Source organism: Pangasianodon hypophthalmus, chromosome 30 (genome assembly GCF_027358585.1).
Source record: "Pangasianodon hypophthalmus isolate fPanHyp1 chromosome 30, fPanHyp1.pri, whole genome shotgun sequence".
Classification (NCBI taxonomy): domain Eukaryota; kingdom Metazoa; phylum Chordata; class Actinopteri; order Siluriformes; family Pangasiidae; genus Pangasianodon; species Pangasianodon hypophthalmus.
The window spans coordinates 4,025,717-4,043,180 of NC_069739.1; the positions used below are offsets into that span (position 1 = coordinate 4,025,717).

Consider the following 17,464-nt stretch of genomic DNA (forward strand, 5'->3'; position numbering starts at 1 on the left):
TCTCTCTCTCTCTCTCTCTCACTCACACACACACACAGAGTCGGGCAGTAAGAATATGAAGACGGTGTCTGAGGCTGAAGATGACGACGGGGTTCAGTGGGGGTGTACAGCCTGCACCTTCCTCAACCATCCCGCCCTCAACCGCTGTGAACAGTGTGAATTTCCACGACACTTCTGAGCCCCTAATACACACACACACACACACATGCACACACACATGCACATGCACACACACACACACACACACACACGTGCACACGCGCTCAAACACATTGACATGTCAGCTAGGCTTTGTTACAGACAACCTGCAGAAGTATGGACATGAATGTTGTGTGTGTTTGTGTGTCTCTCTCTCTTGCTGTCTCTCTCTTTGCTCACTGTTTGTCTCTATTGCTGTCTCTCTCTCTCTCTCTCTCTCTCTCGCTGTCTCTGTCCGTCTCCCTCAATCACTGTCTCTCTCGTTCAGTATCTCTCTCTTTGTCTCTTTCACTCACTGTCTCTTTCTCTTGCTCGCTGTCTCTCTCATTCATTGTCTCTCTCACTGTCGCTCTCTCTCTCTATCTCTCTCTCTCTCTCTCACTGTCTCTCTCACTGTCTCTGTCTCATTGTCTCTCTCATTGTCTCTCTCACTCACTGTCTCTCTCTTGCTTGCTATCTCTATATCTCTGTCTCTCGTTTTCTCTCTCTCTCTCTCTCTCTCTCTCTCTCTCGGGGGTGTGTGTCGTGCTGCCCACTGAAGACTGGATAATGTTTACAGGTTTTCCTCCGCTTCTATCTGTCTAGCCAAGCTGAGCTCTTTACAGCATGTGCGTGCGTGCGTGCGCGTGCGTGCGTGTGTGTGTGTGTGTGTGTGTGTTTGTATGTATTTGAGTGTAGGTTTCCTTCACTGATTCCATAACGAATCTCAATCTAGCCTGAAACAGTATTATAAAAGTGTGTGTGTGTGTGTTTGTGAGCTACACACACACACACACACACACACACACACACACACACATACACACACACACACACACACACGACATGTGCCAATGTGCCTTCCGGATGGGAACTACCTTCGAGAGCCTCCTCTCTTTTACCTGAAGGGAATAACCTTACAGACTACTTTCTGGACTTCGCTCTTTCCCAGAGGATGTTGGGAACGATCTGTGGAATTTCTGCCAAAACCGGAGTTTCTCTTTCTGTGCTTTCGTTCACTAAGAAAACGGAAAAAAAATAGAACGTAGCGAACGAACTGAAACTAATCTGCATGCTTTAGATGTACAGTTTACAAAAGGAGACCCCGCCCACCTAAGCTTTTACTGTACATAGTGTTAGAACGAGCTTTAAAATGCTGTTTTTTTCCCTCGCTTTCTTTATCTCCTCACATGTATTTTCTGTAATTATAGCTCCATAGACTTCATTTACTTTTATTTGTTGGGTGTTTTTTTTGTTGTTGTTGTTGTTGAGTTTTTTTTTTTTTTTTTTTTCCTCCTCCGAAATACAGACGAGTACGGTTTTCCCTCTTTTGCGTTCAGTGTGCGTGGCGTCACACTTTTCTTTTCCAGCGTACGGGCTGCAGACGCAGCAAAAAGGTCAACGAAAGATGGAGCGTAACCCCCAGGCAACACCCCCACCCCCCACCCCCCCACTACGGACAGGTCAAAGGTCACCGCATGGTCTCCCGGAGCCTTCAAAAGGACCTCCATCTTATCTGCCAACTGGAATGTAGGTTTCATATTTTGGGGAATTTTGTGCTAGGAGAGGAACGCAAAGACTTCTGGGATGTTTGGTTTTGGTCTGCGTGTCCGCCAAAACCAAAACCAAGGGATTTTTTTTTTCTTTTTTTTTCTTTTTTTTTTTAAAAGACTTGCAGAGATCAGGTGAAAAGTTCAGGAATTGGTTCCTGTTCAAAACCAAAGCTATCACCACGTGCCTTCAGCAGTCGGTCGCCGAATCAGAGAAGCTCTGCCTTTAAAGCGGACACTGCCTCGTGTTTTTTGTTTTTTTTTTTTTGTTTTGTTTCCTTCGTAGATTTGATTACACCAGTCCCACAAGGCCTTAATGACATTTTAAATGTTTAATAGCGTTTCCCTTTTTTTTTTTTTTTTTTTTTTTTTTGTTTTGTTTTGTTTTGTTTTGTTTTTTCCCCGAAAGATATCAAAGAGTTGAAAAGATGTGAAAGATGTTTCCTTTTTCACATTGTGCTGCCTCACTTTTTGGCCTTATTAAAGTTTTCCCAGGTGACTAGATGATTTTTTTTTTTTTTTTTTTTTTTTTTTTCCCTAAATTTTAAATCTTAAATCTATGCAGTCAAGAGGTCGAATATGATCATTACAATCAGCTAAAGTGTTAATGTATAAGTCACAGCTTAGGCCTCGCCCTGGATTAAATAAAAGCGGTAATATTACTGACCAAACGTCAGTGCTGTTTACTCCAGGACGTGGCCGAATCTGCATTCAAAAATAAAAATTGTCCTTTTGAATACAAGAAATAATGTTTAGAATGTTTAGGTGTCTGAAGCACTTGTATTTAAGAAACCTCGGAGAGAAACAAACATACAGCCAGTTTTTTTTTTTTTTTTTTTTTGTTCTTCTTCTTTTTTTTTTTTTTTTTTCCTTTCCCCCACCCCGGCTCCGATCAGAGCCACGATTTATGTTTATGGATTTAAATCATGGGGAAAAACAGAAGAAGAAATGATTTGGAATTTCTAAAGTGATTTTTAATTTTTAGCTGGGAAAACTGTCTTTGTAACAGATAAGTTATTTGTAAAAATAAACAAAAAAAAAATATTCTGAATGGTTCCGTTTTTGTCGTTAATGTGTTGTTGGCGTGAGAGTGCACGTTTCAGTTGCATGTTTCTCCCCACTAGATGTCGGCATTGTGCTTTAAAGGAAGTTACAGTTCACGTTTCCTGTAAATGGCTCAGCTGCGTTCTTCAACACGGTGCGAGGAGTCGCAGATCTGACGACAGCGTCTGAGCAGAGGTAAGGTTAGAGAGTAAGAGTGGTGATGGTGATGCAATACATCTTCTGTTTTGGTGTCTTTAGTAATTTAGCCATGACTTATCATAGCAGTTTTGTTACTAGGACAGAGTCTTGGGGAATTCTTGCTCTTTAGTTGCATCGCCTGCGCACTGATAAATGGACACATTCTTCCCTTTTTTTTTTTCCTTTATTTATTTCCATGACATGCGAACAGTAAATATCTAATTGAGTCTGACTCGAGACTCGAGTCAGGTATAGAATCATAATTTTAGGACCTAGGAGGAATTTGATGAAATGTAGTGATGGTCTTTAATTTGTCATTGTATTTTTTTTTCGACATCGTGAACATTTGTATTTGAGGTTGTGTTATTGGTTAGAGGTGTAAACCTCAGGCTTCTACACAATGCGATTGATATGTGATTAGCTTTGTTCAGAATCTGAAGTCAGCCTGCTGTTTAAAGGTGCATTAGGTAAGATGTCAGTTTTTTTTTTTTTTTTTTTTTTTTTTAATCAAGATTAGGTCTCTAACAGTTATGTAGGTTTTTTAATTAATTTTTTTAATGAATTATTATTATTATTATTATTTTTTAACTTCTACCCCTACATCCCTGCTTATGTTCACAAATCTCCACCTCCAGGATCTACAGTGGCCTGTAGAGTGGCTATAAAATGACTAACAGGAAGCAGATCCAAACACACACAAGCTTTCCGGACCGGAAGTCAGTTTTCCAAACGGGTTTTCCCAGCCACTTGTATATATCTAAATATTTAGATATCTATCTTGTTTGAAATATCTTCCAGGTTATTTTGTACAAGTAAGAAAAAACAAATACCTATTGTACCTTTAATTCATGGACCATGATGACATAGAGAAATTGCTAACCTATTGAATTATTTATTTATTGCCTTTTAATAATCTATCCAAATCGTTGTATCGCTGTTCCCATGATATCAGTAACACCTACTACCTCAGTGTTCCATTTGTGAATGTTGTCCTGATCAAACGTTTGCCCTTATCAGGTTATCAGCAAGATTTAAACTGCAAAAAGAATAAAACACTTGGGCAAGAGATTTGTTTATAACCTGTTTTAATTATTAGGTTGTAACAAATTTAAAGCACATTCGGACAATAGCAAAATCCTTTCTGCTGTTTGTAATCTCAGCTACATCATACATAATTTCAGCTAGTATTCACACGCTCCTCATTTTGAGGCTGCAAAATTGAAAAGAAAAGAAAAAAAAAGACAGTCTCAGTCACTTAATCGTTTTTTTAAGGTTGCATTCGTGCCAAGGTGCAAACCAAAGCTGTACTCTGGTTCTTCAGTTTATATTCATGTCAACATTCTCCTCATCAACTCGTCATCCTGAGTCAAGTGAGACGACATTTACTCTCAGAGGTCAGCCTTCATGTTCACATTCAAGAGGCAACTATTACATTATAGTAAATACATCATACCTGGTGCTGATGGCATTAAAGAGGGAGCGTCGTCCCAGCAAATACATTCATCTGGTCCTTTTACAGTATCAGGAGGTTCACACACGCACACGTACACACACACAGTATTGTTGTATTGATGTAATGATGAAGTAATATATGTCTTTACTACACAGAGCAGATGCTTTTTATAAAGAATACAGAAAATAAATTGTTACAGGCGTGCCAAAAATCAACTTTACACAGTTCTGTGTGTAACGTTTGCTTTAGTTTTGCACTGGAGCTACGGCACTAATCTGTCTGTTGAAGGAACACTGCCTCACCCTAGTCTTGCTTTGGTTCATCACAATCATGGCCAGGAACCACCTACTTTCACAGAAAGAGGTCATTCATGAACATGGTACATGACAACCCACAGAAGCTTTCCCATCAGCAAAACATATAGCCTTCAAGATTCTGAAGCTTGTGGCCAGAAAAATGTACATAAAATGATTTTGTAAGATAGAAGCTAGAATCCGTATTTATGTAATGTAGCTTCAAAGTACAAATATACGATTCCCAGCTTTCTATACAATGTGGTCTGTACACTCGAGGGGGTGGAATGTATCCAACTACACCGACGGTGGGGGGAAAAAAGTGCTTTCAGTGGTCCAAAATGGCCGCCTGGTTCACTTTGAGCTACATGGTGAAGTTTTGTTCGTATTTATAGATTACAGAAAGTCCCTCTGTGTCCTATCAGCAAGTCTGTGTGATAACGCTGCAGAACTGGACGTGGTTTGAGGTTGAGGGATACTTTTAGGTAAAATATTTGCAGCAAGATAAAGTTTCATTACTCCTTAGCGCCAGCGCAAAACAAAAGTCCGGACTGTATCGCTTTTATTAGTTGCCTTTAAGCAATAACTTTAGATTTTAATCTAATTAGGATGCGACACTGTATCCTTGCTACCTATAAGACTTCAGATGTCAGTGATTAAAAGCTGAAGTTTTACAGCACTGCTCTTATAATGAATTTCACTCAGACGTGTGCTGATTTCCCAGCAGAGGAGTCTCTGGCTGAAAACCTTACGAAACCTTACGAAACCAGTTATTGACGATAATTTACCGTTGATGGTCAAGACAAGCCAGAACGAGACTGTGGCATTTACTGCGGTGCACGTTTGTGGGTTAATTATCAGCTTGTGCAGTTTAAAGCAAGGCACTGTTCCTGTATTTCTGGATCAGCATGACCAGCTCTGTCGTATCCAGTGTGTGTGGATATAAGCTCATAACCTGGTCCACGATGCTCTGAGGGAAAATTGTGCTGAGCTGAGACCTCACATCCCTCCTCCTGTCTGTCAGATGCTCCCCGTCCATGACCTCAGCTTGGCCTTGACCCCAGTTCACCTCTGGTACCCTGAGTTGATTGGGTGTCGACGTAGGGTAAGGTAGAGCCTCGTTACAGAAAGGTGCGTTACTGTTTTTATAGGGGGTGCGGTGTTGATATCCATGGTTCGGATAATGCGTGTGAGCGTAGCTAAGGCCGATATCAGAGTGTGTGTGTTGGCAGCCTGAGAGTGTGTGGAGGTCGGGGCTGTAGCAGCGCGAGGGCACGTCAGGACTGCGCGCTCGTCTGTGCTGCAAGCTAGAACTGCCAGACAGGTAGTAATCGCTGCTGCTTCCAGTCATACACCCACTGCTATAGGCTAGTGAGGTCTGGAGGGCGGAGTCACTGAGATAAAGGCGGGACATGGAGCCCTCGAGCGAGCCGTAGGCCTGGTCGCTTTTAATGCTCTTGCACAAAGCAGGAAGGGACCTCTGTAGGTAGGTGGGACTTTGTACTTCGTGCGGGGAAGAGTAGAGATCGAGACCGGAAACAGCACGAGTCAGCTCATCATGGTGTAACAGAGGCAGCACGGCCGCCGTCTGATAGTCAGTGGGTCCGTTCGTGGAGTGGGGAAACTCCTCAGTTACACTGGACGGCTGACTTTTCGCTCTCAGTTCATCAGCCACAGAAAGCTGCGGCTGGTTGGAGCGTTCAGGGTGGTAGAATTTACATTTCACACCATACGTGCACTTCTTTCCTGCCAAAAACCAACAGAGACAGACAGGTTATTATAATGAGCGTGCGCGTGTGTGTGTGTCTGTGTGAGTGTGTGTGTATCTTTATTTAAGAAAACATGACAAACCCACATGAATGCTCTCAGATGTAGACTTACCATAAGGACAGTGTTGGAGCTTGGTCTCAGATATTAAAGGCTTCTTTCTCAGGAAGTTCTCAATCATAGGCCCGTTTCTCCCAAGTGGATCATCAGGTGGCATGAATCTTTACCAAAAAAAAAAAAAAAAAAATCATATTCATCAGCTGAATCTTTCAAAATCACCTTTACCAAATCTGACATTTTTCATTCGGCACTGAAAACTATTCTACATTAAATTTCAATTCCATCTGAGGCCTAGTCCATGCTATCATCAGTACATCTGAGAACACATATCTGTCTTTTCGTATCTGTTTTGTCTCCAACCAGCGGAAGTTCATTCCTTTCCAAATCTGCTCTACAAACTAGATAAATCTGAGAATGCAGTTTTTGCATTGCAGTGTGGATAGGAGAAAAACGTAGCTACGTAGGTCTAAGATGATGGAACTTATTGCAGTATGGTATTAAGTATTTTTAAATTTATAATATATTTTTATATTTTCCGTGTTTGTCAGCTCTGTGTAGTGTACCAGCCGCACTGGGACGTGCACGAGAGTGTGATTTATGTTCAAATGAAAATGTCAGAAATGATGTAACTGGACTTGTGTCAGTCAAAGATCTTGTGTGGACTATAACTTGACTTAACTTGACTAAATCGTATTAGTCTGTGATCATTAATAAACGATAAAGCAGTTGGACTCAGACATTTGAACTCTACCGTTTGAAGTTTCGAGAAACAGGAACAAGGAACTTTTTCCTTTTATTGTGTATCTGTTTGTCTCTCAACAATGTATTTCCTCGTACAAGAATGAATAACGTCATCCTAAACCCCATTCTCGTAACGACGGGGTTTTTTTTCTTTCACGTTTTCCTCAACACTTTGCATGCAAGCGCCTGCTTGTCAGACTTACATATCGTTGGCAAACGTGTACATGAGCAGTCTCTCCTCGATGAACTTCTTCCATTTCGGATTCTCCAGCTGCAGGTCGCGGTAGTTATCGTTAGACACGATGATGCCGTCTGAGTTGTAGGCCAGCTTGACGATGTAGCGGTCGTCGTAACACACCACCCGCTTGCCGTTGACGCAGCGTGAGGGCGTGTACACCAGGATGTTCCTGCGCTCAAGCTCATCCAGTATGTGCTGGTCTGAAGATAACAATGAGGGCGTGTTGATTGCTTTTACAAAGTAAAAGAATTACAAACACTTTCAAATATCTACGGCTATTTCTTTCACCGCTGAAAGTAGCAACGTCACAAGAGGCTTGTTGCTATGCAACAGTATTATTATTTGGGTGTTAGTAGTAGTAACAGCTAATATAGTTATTATGTTTGATAGAAAATGGCTGACTGTGTTTTATTTGTAACATTGGATCACTTTAATTATAAACTAAACATATAGATGTTGTTTTTCCTCTGTGGAAAAAATATATTTTACAATCCAGCTTTTGTGCTCAGATTCCCATAAAGCATCTGAGAGAAATTTCCCACGCACTGATGAACTGCTATTGTGTTTGTCTGCCATCTAGTGGTAGGAAGAATAATTAACTGGATTAAATTAGAAACACGAAAGGTGAGCAATGACAAATAGTGACCTAAAGGGTTAAAACTACTGCAGGCCGTGTTAGTTTGTCCACCACGGATATAAAAATCCGCTACACATCATCAACTGCAGCGTTCTAACATTGCTCACTGCTCCCAGTTCAGCCTAGTGCTATAATACTGCTATCACTGCAGTAATATGAATAATAACAACAATAATAATAATAACAGCGACAGTCATAAAAGGCTTAAAGGCTCGATCCTCTTAAATCTGTTGTTTTTTTATGCAGTAGATTCCAAGCTGATAATTGAATCTCTGCACTTTTGTTATATAGAGTGCAGTTTTTGCAACAGTACAGACTCAGTTCACACTTTTCAGCTTTTGATCAACTTTTGATTGGCAAAAAGAACAAACTTTTGTGGTTTTATGTAGCAGATCATCAGAAGTCGATCCCTTGGTTATGTGTTTTTTTTTTTTTTTTAATAGTATTTTTAGCAGCAATACACTTTCCTGAGTTATCGTGGGTGTCCTGATATTTCTCTTACTTTTTTTTGTTAAATTAACAGTTGCAAGCTTTGATTGAAAGCAGCTGATTTAATATTTGTCATTAAAACGTGTATTTAGAATTCCTCTTTTTTTTCCTCCATTTATTTGCCGTTTAGCATCAAATGCAGCTTTTAATGGCACAATTTTATACCATGATACATATTGTGTATCGTAGAAATGTCCAACTATCGTGATAGATATTTGTCGTATCTTTCACCTTTTCAGATCAGGACATGCTGAAGAGGTCAGTGTTGGTTATGAAGTCTTGCGGTGTGTAGATGTGTGTTTTTTTTTGTTGTTTTTTTTTGCATTGTGTGAATATTTCAGCCCAGAGCTAGTCTGTTGGGTTATAATTTACAAGCCACAGCTAGAATCATACCCAGGAGTCTTACCTGTGATGGGAGCCTCAGGTCTCGACTGTTCTTTCCTCCACAGAGGCACAAACACAGTGATGTCCCGAATCCCCTTGTCCCAAAACCACTGCACGGCCAGCTGGATCCCCCGGCACGAAAACACCTTCTTATTCCCGTGGCTGTGGAACAGAGAGCGTTTAACAGGTGCGTTTAGATAAATCATAATCCCAGCACTGATCTGAGCGGGTCAGGGGGTTAGGGAACGTTCTCGAGTGAACCTTCAATATCACCCCTGCTGTTTCACCTGGAACCATTAGCTCCAGCTTTCCAAATATTTTCTTTCTGTAATAACATTGTTTTAACGAGGAGATTAAAGTGCCTGGTTCAGCAGAGAAACAATAAAAGCTCTTACAGTACAGTACAGTAACAAGCCAAAACTGGAAAATCTCCCCAGTGTTGCAGCGTAGTTTCCCCACTGGTCATAAATCAAAGTTTGGCTGTGCGTAGGCATGTTTTTCTATCTTTGTGGGGTCCAAATGCCCCGATAAGGATTGGAATATCTGACAGTTTGGACCTTGTGGAGACGTTTGGCTTGTATTTAAAACTTTATTTATTTAGAGTTTAAAGTTTTCCTTTTGTTTACTGAGGTTAAGGGTTAGATTTAGGTGTCGGTGTCAACGGAAGGTCCTCACAAGGATAATAAGACAAACATCTGCGTGTGTGTGTGTGTGTGTGTGTGTGTGTGTGTGTGTGTGTGTGTGTGTGTAGGCTTTTAGTCTATTTTGAGCACTACATAACCCCATAATAATAGGAATACAAGAGCACTTGATTATTGTGAGGACAATTTTTTAATCATTATTATATTTTTTAACTACGAGAACCAAAATATATACATTTAGTTACTGAGATTAAGGTTTTTGGTTAGCTGTAGGCCTAGAATTATGTAGCTGTAGTAGGAATTATGTTAGTGGAAGTCTTCAGTAAGACGGTAAATCAATAAGTGTGTGCGCTGTTTCTGTTGACCTATTAGGGAAATAGGTCATGACATACCTGTGGTTATAAAAAAAAAAACATAAAAAACAACGAAACAATAACCACAGCTGTCACTCAGTGACGTGTACAGGTTGACTATGAAATGCTCCTTTCATTTGGAACACACACACACACACACACACACACACACACACTTGTACTATGTCCTGTATAGTGTACACACACACCAATCAGCTGGAGCAAAAAGCACTAAATGAAATACTAATTGATAACCGGTGTAATGAAAGGCAGAGAAATGCTGCCCGAGTTTACAATGCTGATGTAGGAGACTAAGCGAGACGTTCTCGTAGACGTCTGTGGTTTGCTAACTGTGAGTCATAGCAAGACTGCTGGGCCGAAACGCTCGGTCATATGATCGTGTCAGCGTGACCCAGACTGCTGCTCTGTGGCCATGTTTCTCATACTGTATACTGATGCAAATCATCACATGGCTCAGTATTATATTCCACATCACTTCGATTGACCTGTTTACGGCAATTCATGAGCTTCACAAATGCTGAGATGTGCAGACACACGCTGTGCAGTTAAAAAAAAAAAGTTTTTAAACTCGAGGGTTTCTAGTTTTATCAGTTTGATCACTTTTACTGTCACAGAACGAATAAAATTATGCAGAATAGCAGCTGAATCTAGCAGGCACACTTGGAGGGTAATGCTGTTGAGTATATAGATAAAATTTCTGTCAAATGCCTAAAAAGTATAATGAGTGATAAAGCTTTATTATTTCACTACAAAAATTCACTACACTCTCAAAAATAAACCTGTCAGTTATAGTTTTTCTTACTTAAGTGTCGTTAAAATGGCGTCATTTAAAGAGAAATGCTTGATTATAAGGTGCTCAGTGGCAGTGTACACTCACCAGCCACTCATTCATGCAGTTATCCAGCCAGCCAATCATGTGGCATCATGCACAGAGATCATGCAGGTACAGGTCATGAGCTTGAGTTACTGCTCAAATCAAGCATCATAACGAGGAAAAAATGTGACCCCAGTGACTTTGACCGTAGCATGGGTGGTGGTTCCTGTTAGAGTATTTCAGAATCTGCTGATGTCCTGGGATTTTCACGCACAGGCGTCTCTAGGGTTTACACAGAATGGTCCGAAAGACAAAAAAAAAATTAAAAATCCAGTAGTTCTTGCGCTTGGAAACGAAACGTTAAAGAGAGGGGTCAAAGGAGACCGGACAGGAAGGCTAATGTAACTCAGATAACCACTCTTTACAGCCATGGTGAGCAGAAAAGCATGACGTGTCACATCGAGGCTTGAGGTGGATGCGCTACAGTGAGCAATGAGTTTCAGTGAGCCTGTCTGTAGATTCCCAAAACTGATTAAAAAAAGCAAATGGCACACACCGATCATATCTTCTGCTGATCAAGTGAAGCTGACATTTTGATCTCACCCATATTACCGTTACAACATATACACGTATAACGTGTGTGTGTGTGTGTGTGGTTGTTATTGTATTTGACTAACCTAGTTTTGGGCCTTCCCGTTTGAACAGTGTCAGGAATCATGTGTGAGCTTTGCATACAGTGCTTCGCCTGAAACTGATACGCTTAATAAGCACGCTCATTGTTAAGGAAGTCACTTTGCAGAGCACTTCCTGGACAACGGCATACGCAAACAGCCCAAACCGCCACCACCACGATTTTCAGTCTTGTGGTCTAAGACGTCTTGCTTTTAAAAAAAGAAAAGGAAAAAAACGACCCGATACAGATATATATATATATATATATATATATACACATATGTTGCACAAGTGCTAACGTGGGCGTGGGCGTGCGTGCACTTTGCTTCAGTTTCGGCTTCCCCCTGCAGTTTTTAGGTGTCGGCTAACTGACGCAATCTGTAATTTACTCACTATAATAATTCGTTTATGAAACATAATAAGTTTAGTTAATAATTTTGAAACTCCTCGTTGATGATGTGTGACTCCCACTTCTGCATTACACATTAGACACAAGCGCAGAAGTTTAAGAGGAACTGAAACCAAGATAAAATACTTTAAACACTAATTCTAACCTGCTTATGCACTCGACTCAAGAATTACTGACACGCTTCATCAACGTAAGCGAAACAATACCAGTGAAATTTAAGGCATGCTTGTTTATGCAAGTTTACGCTTGAATTTTGAAACAATTTTCCAAACACCAGTTATTTCCATGTGTGTGTGTCTGTGTGTGTGTGTGTGTGTTTATTTCCAAAGCATGTTTCAAAGGGGTGAGATAATATAAGCAAGGCGTTTGAATCTAGGGAGCAGTGTGTAACCCACAAGCCCCCTGCTGCTTAAAAGTGCAATTGCAAGAATACAGCTGCCAGGTCTTTCTCTGTTCCCCCTCACCTAACCCCACAACCTGTTTTGAAACTGTGTGTGAATCATGAGGTGACTTTTGAGGAAAAAAAGAATGCCAAGCCGAACATCTCGGTTCCCGAAACATGTGCATATTAGCTTGAAAAATAAAAAAAAAAGTCATATTTGGGTGGGTGGGTTAAAGGTCACAGCTTCACCACAATCTGTAATGTCACCTGATACTTGCACTAGGGATTTGTAAAGAGAGTTTTGGTCTCAGAAACGGGCCAAAAAAAACAACCTAGCTTACCCTAGCTTTTGTGAAATGACTTTATGATTAGAAGTCTAGAACCACAATATAACGGTTTTAACGGTAGCTTTAATATGTATTTATAGCTTCATTTTTGTACTGATGCCAGTGAGGGGTGCCAATACTTCTTAAGTTCACCGGCTTGTTTTTAAACAAGTAGTCATTAATGACCTTTAGCAAGCAGACCGGGTTTTCATTAATTAATACAAATGTTGCAGTTCATTAACGATAGCTTATCTTTTTTGCTTAAATAACAAATAAATAACAACTCAGCTGTATTTCCTATCCAAAGTTCCATCATTACTCACTAATATTCACTGCTGTGTAGTGTGTGTTTACTGACAGAAAGCAGAAGAGGTGGTAACATATAACATGTAGAGGAGGGTCATGAACACACCAATATCAAACATTACGGGTTGTTATGAACCGAAGACAAAAATTTGACAATGAAACAGCAGGATATTTTATTTTACTTTAGAGCTAGCTTTTTATAAATAATCCTCACAAAAAAAACTAGAATGCTTAAAAAGTATACAGTTAAACAAATGGGTGTTAACTCGAACTCCTGGCAAATTATTATAACAACTGAGTAATTAATAATAATAATAATAACAATAATAACAATAATACAAGAAGAACTTGTTATTTTATTAAACTTGTTAAACTTGTTATTTAACTTTATTATTGGTTTAGTCAGTCATCTTATTTTTGATTATGTGTTTCTTTCATTTTGGTTTATTATTATTATTATTATTATTTTTATTATTATTATTATTATTAGTAGTAGTTTTGTTTTGCTGACTGTGACCATCTCCCTAAACCTCATTTTTGTTTCAGGTGTAGTAACACCTTCTTTCTTTCTTTCTTTCTTTGCCACTGACTTGAACTTAGGCTGTACAAAGTTTGAGCTGAAGTCATCCGACACGTCAAATGAGGATCATTCATATAAATTTCCTAGCGCACGCGACCGTGTAAGCTAGAGACTCAGATTTAACTCGGATTAAAGTAAGAGTTTAAGACTCAGATTTAACTCGGATTAAAGTAAGAGTTTAAGACTCAGATTTAACTCGGATTAAAGTAAGAGTTTAAGACTCAGATTTAACTCGGATTAAAGTAAGAATCTACTGCGTGTAATTAAAGCTCTCACCTTATAGCGACGTTGCTGCCATCTATGACCACGGGCCTGAAGGTGTTGGAGCTGTGAGAGTCGGAGTGTGTGGTGTCGGCGTGTTTGTGCTGCAGCGAGGAGCCACATCCTCGCGGGACGAGCTGAGGGCTGCTCTCCGGCGCCCCCGGTGCTCCAGCGGCGTTGGTGCGACACGTCTTGATCAGCTCCTGGAGGATGTCATTGGTCTGTGCGTCGTGCTCGAGCGTCTGCAGGACTCGCACGATGTCCGAGCGGGAGTAACCCAGCTTGAGGAAACGCTTCACCTTATTCTGCTCACGCTCCATGTCTGTGTGTGTCTGCGTGTGTCCTCAGGTGTGTGTGTGTGTGTGTGTGTGTGTGTGTGAGAGAGAGAGAGAGAGTCCTCCGTGTCTCCTCTGGATGCCTACGTGTTCTGTGTGAGTATGTTTGTGTGTGGTTTGGGGGTAAGGGGTGGTGGAGGTTTGTCCTGCTCTTTTGCCTCGATGGGGGAATCCGCCTTCAGTCTGTCTTTTGGTTTCCACTGTTTGTGGAAGAAGTGTGTGTGAGGAGGCGGGTTCTCTCTGGGTAAACACAGAAAGGTCAGGTAATGTTAGGGGCTTTTACACTCCCTTTCATAGTTTCACAAAGCTCTCGCAAACACCTATCGCTACTACACACACTTAGACACACACACACACACACATTCTATTTTAAGCAAGACATGCGCATCAACAGGACGTCATGACGAGACCACAAAAGAAAGGAAGACGCTTTATGCTAGTCAGTTTGGTGCGATCGTCACCTTTAATGTGTGCACTACTTGCGTCAAACCTGCCAAAATCTCAGATTCTTAAGAACTTGTTTCTAAAATGGTGCATTGATAGTGTAGTGGAAGTGCATGTTCGAGGGAGGCTGAGTGTCTGAGAGAGAGTGTGTGGGTGTGCGTAATGGTGTATTGGAAAGCCCCTGTGTTTCACCAAGTCTTATTTATGAACCTAATACGAAAAGCAGAACTAACTCTTACACACGTCATGCCTTATGGATTAAAACGAGCAACCTTTTAACCAAATAACAGCCGAGTCCATCCATCATGTTTTGAAAATTTTCCATCAGATTATCACACACGGCCCACGGTGTGGTTGTGTTAAAGTGACTAATCGTGTAGTGGTGTACCATTTTCCAAACACACACTTTTTTATCTTTGTTAAGTCTATGTGACAGTGATTCAGTAGGAAAGAAGTGAATAAAATCTTTTTTTAGAACCCACAATGGTGTGTGTGTGTTTTTTATATAAACCCACCTCATGTTGTATCACCTAGAAGGTGAGAAGGTGACCGCAGAAGTAAAGATCAAGTTAATGTGTTGGAGGAACATTGCTGATCTGGGATCAGCTTCCCAACTCAAGGCAAATATTATGGCTCTGTGTGTTAGCAGCATCATTTTTCAAGTGCTAGCAGATTCCCTTGTCTTCCTCCCTCCCTTACTAGTTTCTCCTTTTTTAAAAGCACTCATGTAATGATCAGTTGCCTGCCCCCTCCGCCCCCTTTTTTGTTGAAGATAAATTTGACTCAGACCTTTTTTTTTTTTTTTTTTTTTAAACCCGGCCAAGATAGACAATTTGCTCCATTACACTCTTGTCCTGGGACAGCTAGATACTGTTTGGCCCTCCCCTTCTCTGACCTGGCACAGGTACAATCTGTTTTTGTCTTGCTGTTTCCCTCTGCCACAGGTAGGGACAAGTTTCCTCTGCCTCTTTTCTCATTATTATTGGTTAAATCACCACTCAAGACGTTTGTCTTGTTGTACTTCTGACCTGACACCGTTTGCCCTGCCCTCTGGCACAGGTACAGACACAATATTCCTCCCCTTTCCTCACCTGGCACAGACACAATATTCCTCCCCTTTCCTCACCTGACACAGGCACAATATTCCTCCCCTTTCCTCACCTGACAGGTACAGACACAATATTCCTCCCCTTTCCTCACCTGGCACAGACACAATATTCCTCCCCTTTCCTCACCTGGCACAGACACAATATTCCTCCCCTTTCCTCACCTGGCACAGACACAATATTCCTCCCCTTTCCTCACCTGGCACAGACACAATATTCCTCCCCTTTCCTCACCTGGCACAGACACAATATTCCTCCCCTTTCCTCACCTGGCACAGACACAATATTCCTCCCCTTTCCTCACCTGGCACAGACACAATATTCCTCCCCTTTCCTCACCTGGCACAGACACAATATTCCTCCCCTTTCCTCACCTGGCACAGGCACAATATTCCTCCCCTTTCCTCACCTGGCACAGACACAATATTCCTCCCCTTTCCTCACCTGGCACAGACACAATATTCCTCCCCTTTCCTCACCTGGCACAGGCACAATATTCCTCCCCTTTCCTCACCTGGCACAGGTACAGACCATGTATCCTTCCCCTACCTTACCTGGCGCAGGTACAGACAGCGTGCGTCCTCTTCCCCCACCTGGCTCAAATGCAGACACAGTGTCTCTGACTCCCCCCTCCCCCGGCACAAGTACTGACCATATCTCTTTCCCCTTACCTCACCTGGCACAGGTACAGGCCATGCGTCCCTCCCCTTTTCTCACCTGGCACATATACAGACACTGTGTACCTCCCCTTCCCACATCTGACATCAGTACCATTATCTAACCTGACACCTTCCCTATTCCAGCTGAGGGAAGAGGAGGGACACCCGGTCTGTAGCTGTGCCAGGTGTGGGAAGTGGGAGGGGGATCTGTACCTCACTTAGTATAATTAGGGACTATTTGTTCTTCCCATTTCCTCACTTGACTCCAGTAATCTATTTGCCCCGCCCCTTCTCTCACTTGGCACAGTTGCATACCGTTTGCCACACTTCTTCCTTCTCTTGTCACATGAGTTATTTTTAACTCTCACTTTTCCTTGTTGTTATATTTAGCTCGAGTACAGTCATGAATAATAAGGAAGACACCTTAAGAAAAACAAGAGCAGCTTTTTTGTCCCTCGTCCTGAAACACACCTCCTCATTCACGTTATTACTCTGTCATTTGCCTCTTATACCATGACACCTTTCTTATACCCTGTCTTATTCATTTATTCATAGCTTACCTTGTAAACCTAGGAGCAGTGTGTGTGTGTCTGCCCGTGCATGCAGAGTGCACACACACACGGTACACACATTGTAGTTCAGCCCATTGTGTTTAAACCACAACACCTTCATATCCGTGTCACTCACTCAATTGTCTAACTGTGACAATCTTTTTTTTTTTTTTTATTCACATTTCTTCTTTGGAAGTGGCTTCAAGGTTAGTTCCACTAATCCCATTACTTTTTACTCTCCATTTCTTTCCTGCTGTTTACGGTCAGGAAATGTCACAAGTTATCATTAGTTATATCTGTAGTCCTTGCTGGCTGCATCTATTGAACTGTAATATAAACCTTTACGTTAAAAAAAATAAATAAATAAAAATACCCTTAATTTCTCTTTATAACACATTCCCCAAGGCTTGAGTTTATTAAGTTGTAATTGCAGTTAATCTTACAACTCTCTCAACTGTTACTGTCTCGCGAAGCAGCATAAGCTTGTAAAGAGTAATTTAATGCTGTCACGAAACCGAATGAGACTCGACACACTAAAAGCACTGTTATGACAAAGAAGTGAAGTTCTGAATA

At 41.2% G+C, this 17,464-nt stretch overlaps 2 protein-coding genes across 13 annotated transcripts in view; one reads left to right on the forward strand and one right to left on the reverse strand.

The window, feature by feature from the left end:
• Positions 1–17,464, forward strand: part of tab2 (TGF-beta activated kinase 1 (MAP3K7) binding protein 2) — a 70,793-nt gene that overhangs the window by 47,835 nt on the left and 5,494 nt on the right. For 8 of the 11 annotated variants that reach the window (XM_053231734.1, XM_053231733.1, XM_053231735.1 and 5 more), the window contains one exon: positions 39–2,772. In XM_053231734.1, the coding sequence (XP_053087709.1) occupies positions 39–178 (140 nt within the window). In that variant the 3' untranslated portion in view covers positions 179–2,772. Of the gene's footprint in view, positions 1–38; positions 2,773–2,851; positions 3,109–9,096; positions 9,219–17,464 lie in introns of those variants that run through there. The other 3 variants (XR_008301298.1, XR_008301299.1, XM_053231739.1) reach the window with 3 other exon arrangements.
• Positions 3,814–17,464, reverse strand: part of LOC113528863 (endoribonuclease ZC3H12A) — a 14,283-nt gene continuing 632 nt past the window's right edge. Inside the window, exons 1-6 of one of the 2 annotated variants that reach the window (XM_053231740.1) lie at positions 15,737–17,464; positions 13,812–15,666; positions 9,054–9,193; positions 7,487–7,721; positions 6,597–6,703; positions 3,814–6,461 (exon numbers count right to left, since the gene is read on the reverse strand). The exon at positions 15,737–17,464 is cut by the window's right edge and continues 7 nt beyond it. In XM_053231740.1, coding sequence (XP_053087715.1) covers positions 5,587–6,461; positions 6,597–6,703; positions 7,487–7,721; positions 9,054–9,193; positions 13,812–14,116 — 1,662 coding nt within the window. In that variant the 5' untranslated portion in view covers positions 14,117–15,666; positions 15,737–17,464 and the 3' untranslated portion in view covers positions 3,814–5,586. The remainder of the gene's footprint in view (positions 6,462–6,596; positions 6,704–7,486; positions 7,722–9,053; positions 9,194–13,811; positions 15,667–15,736) is intronic. The other variant, XM_026917638.3, reaches the window with a different exon arrangement.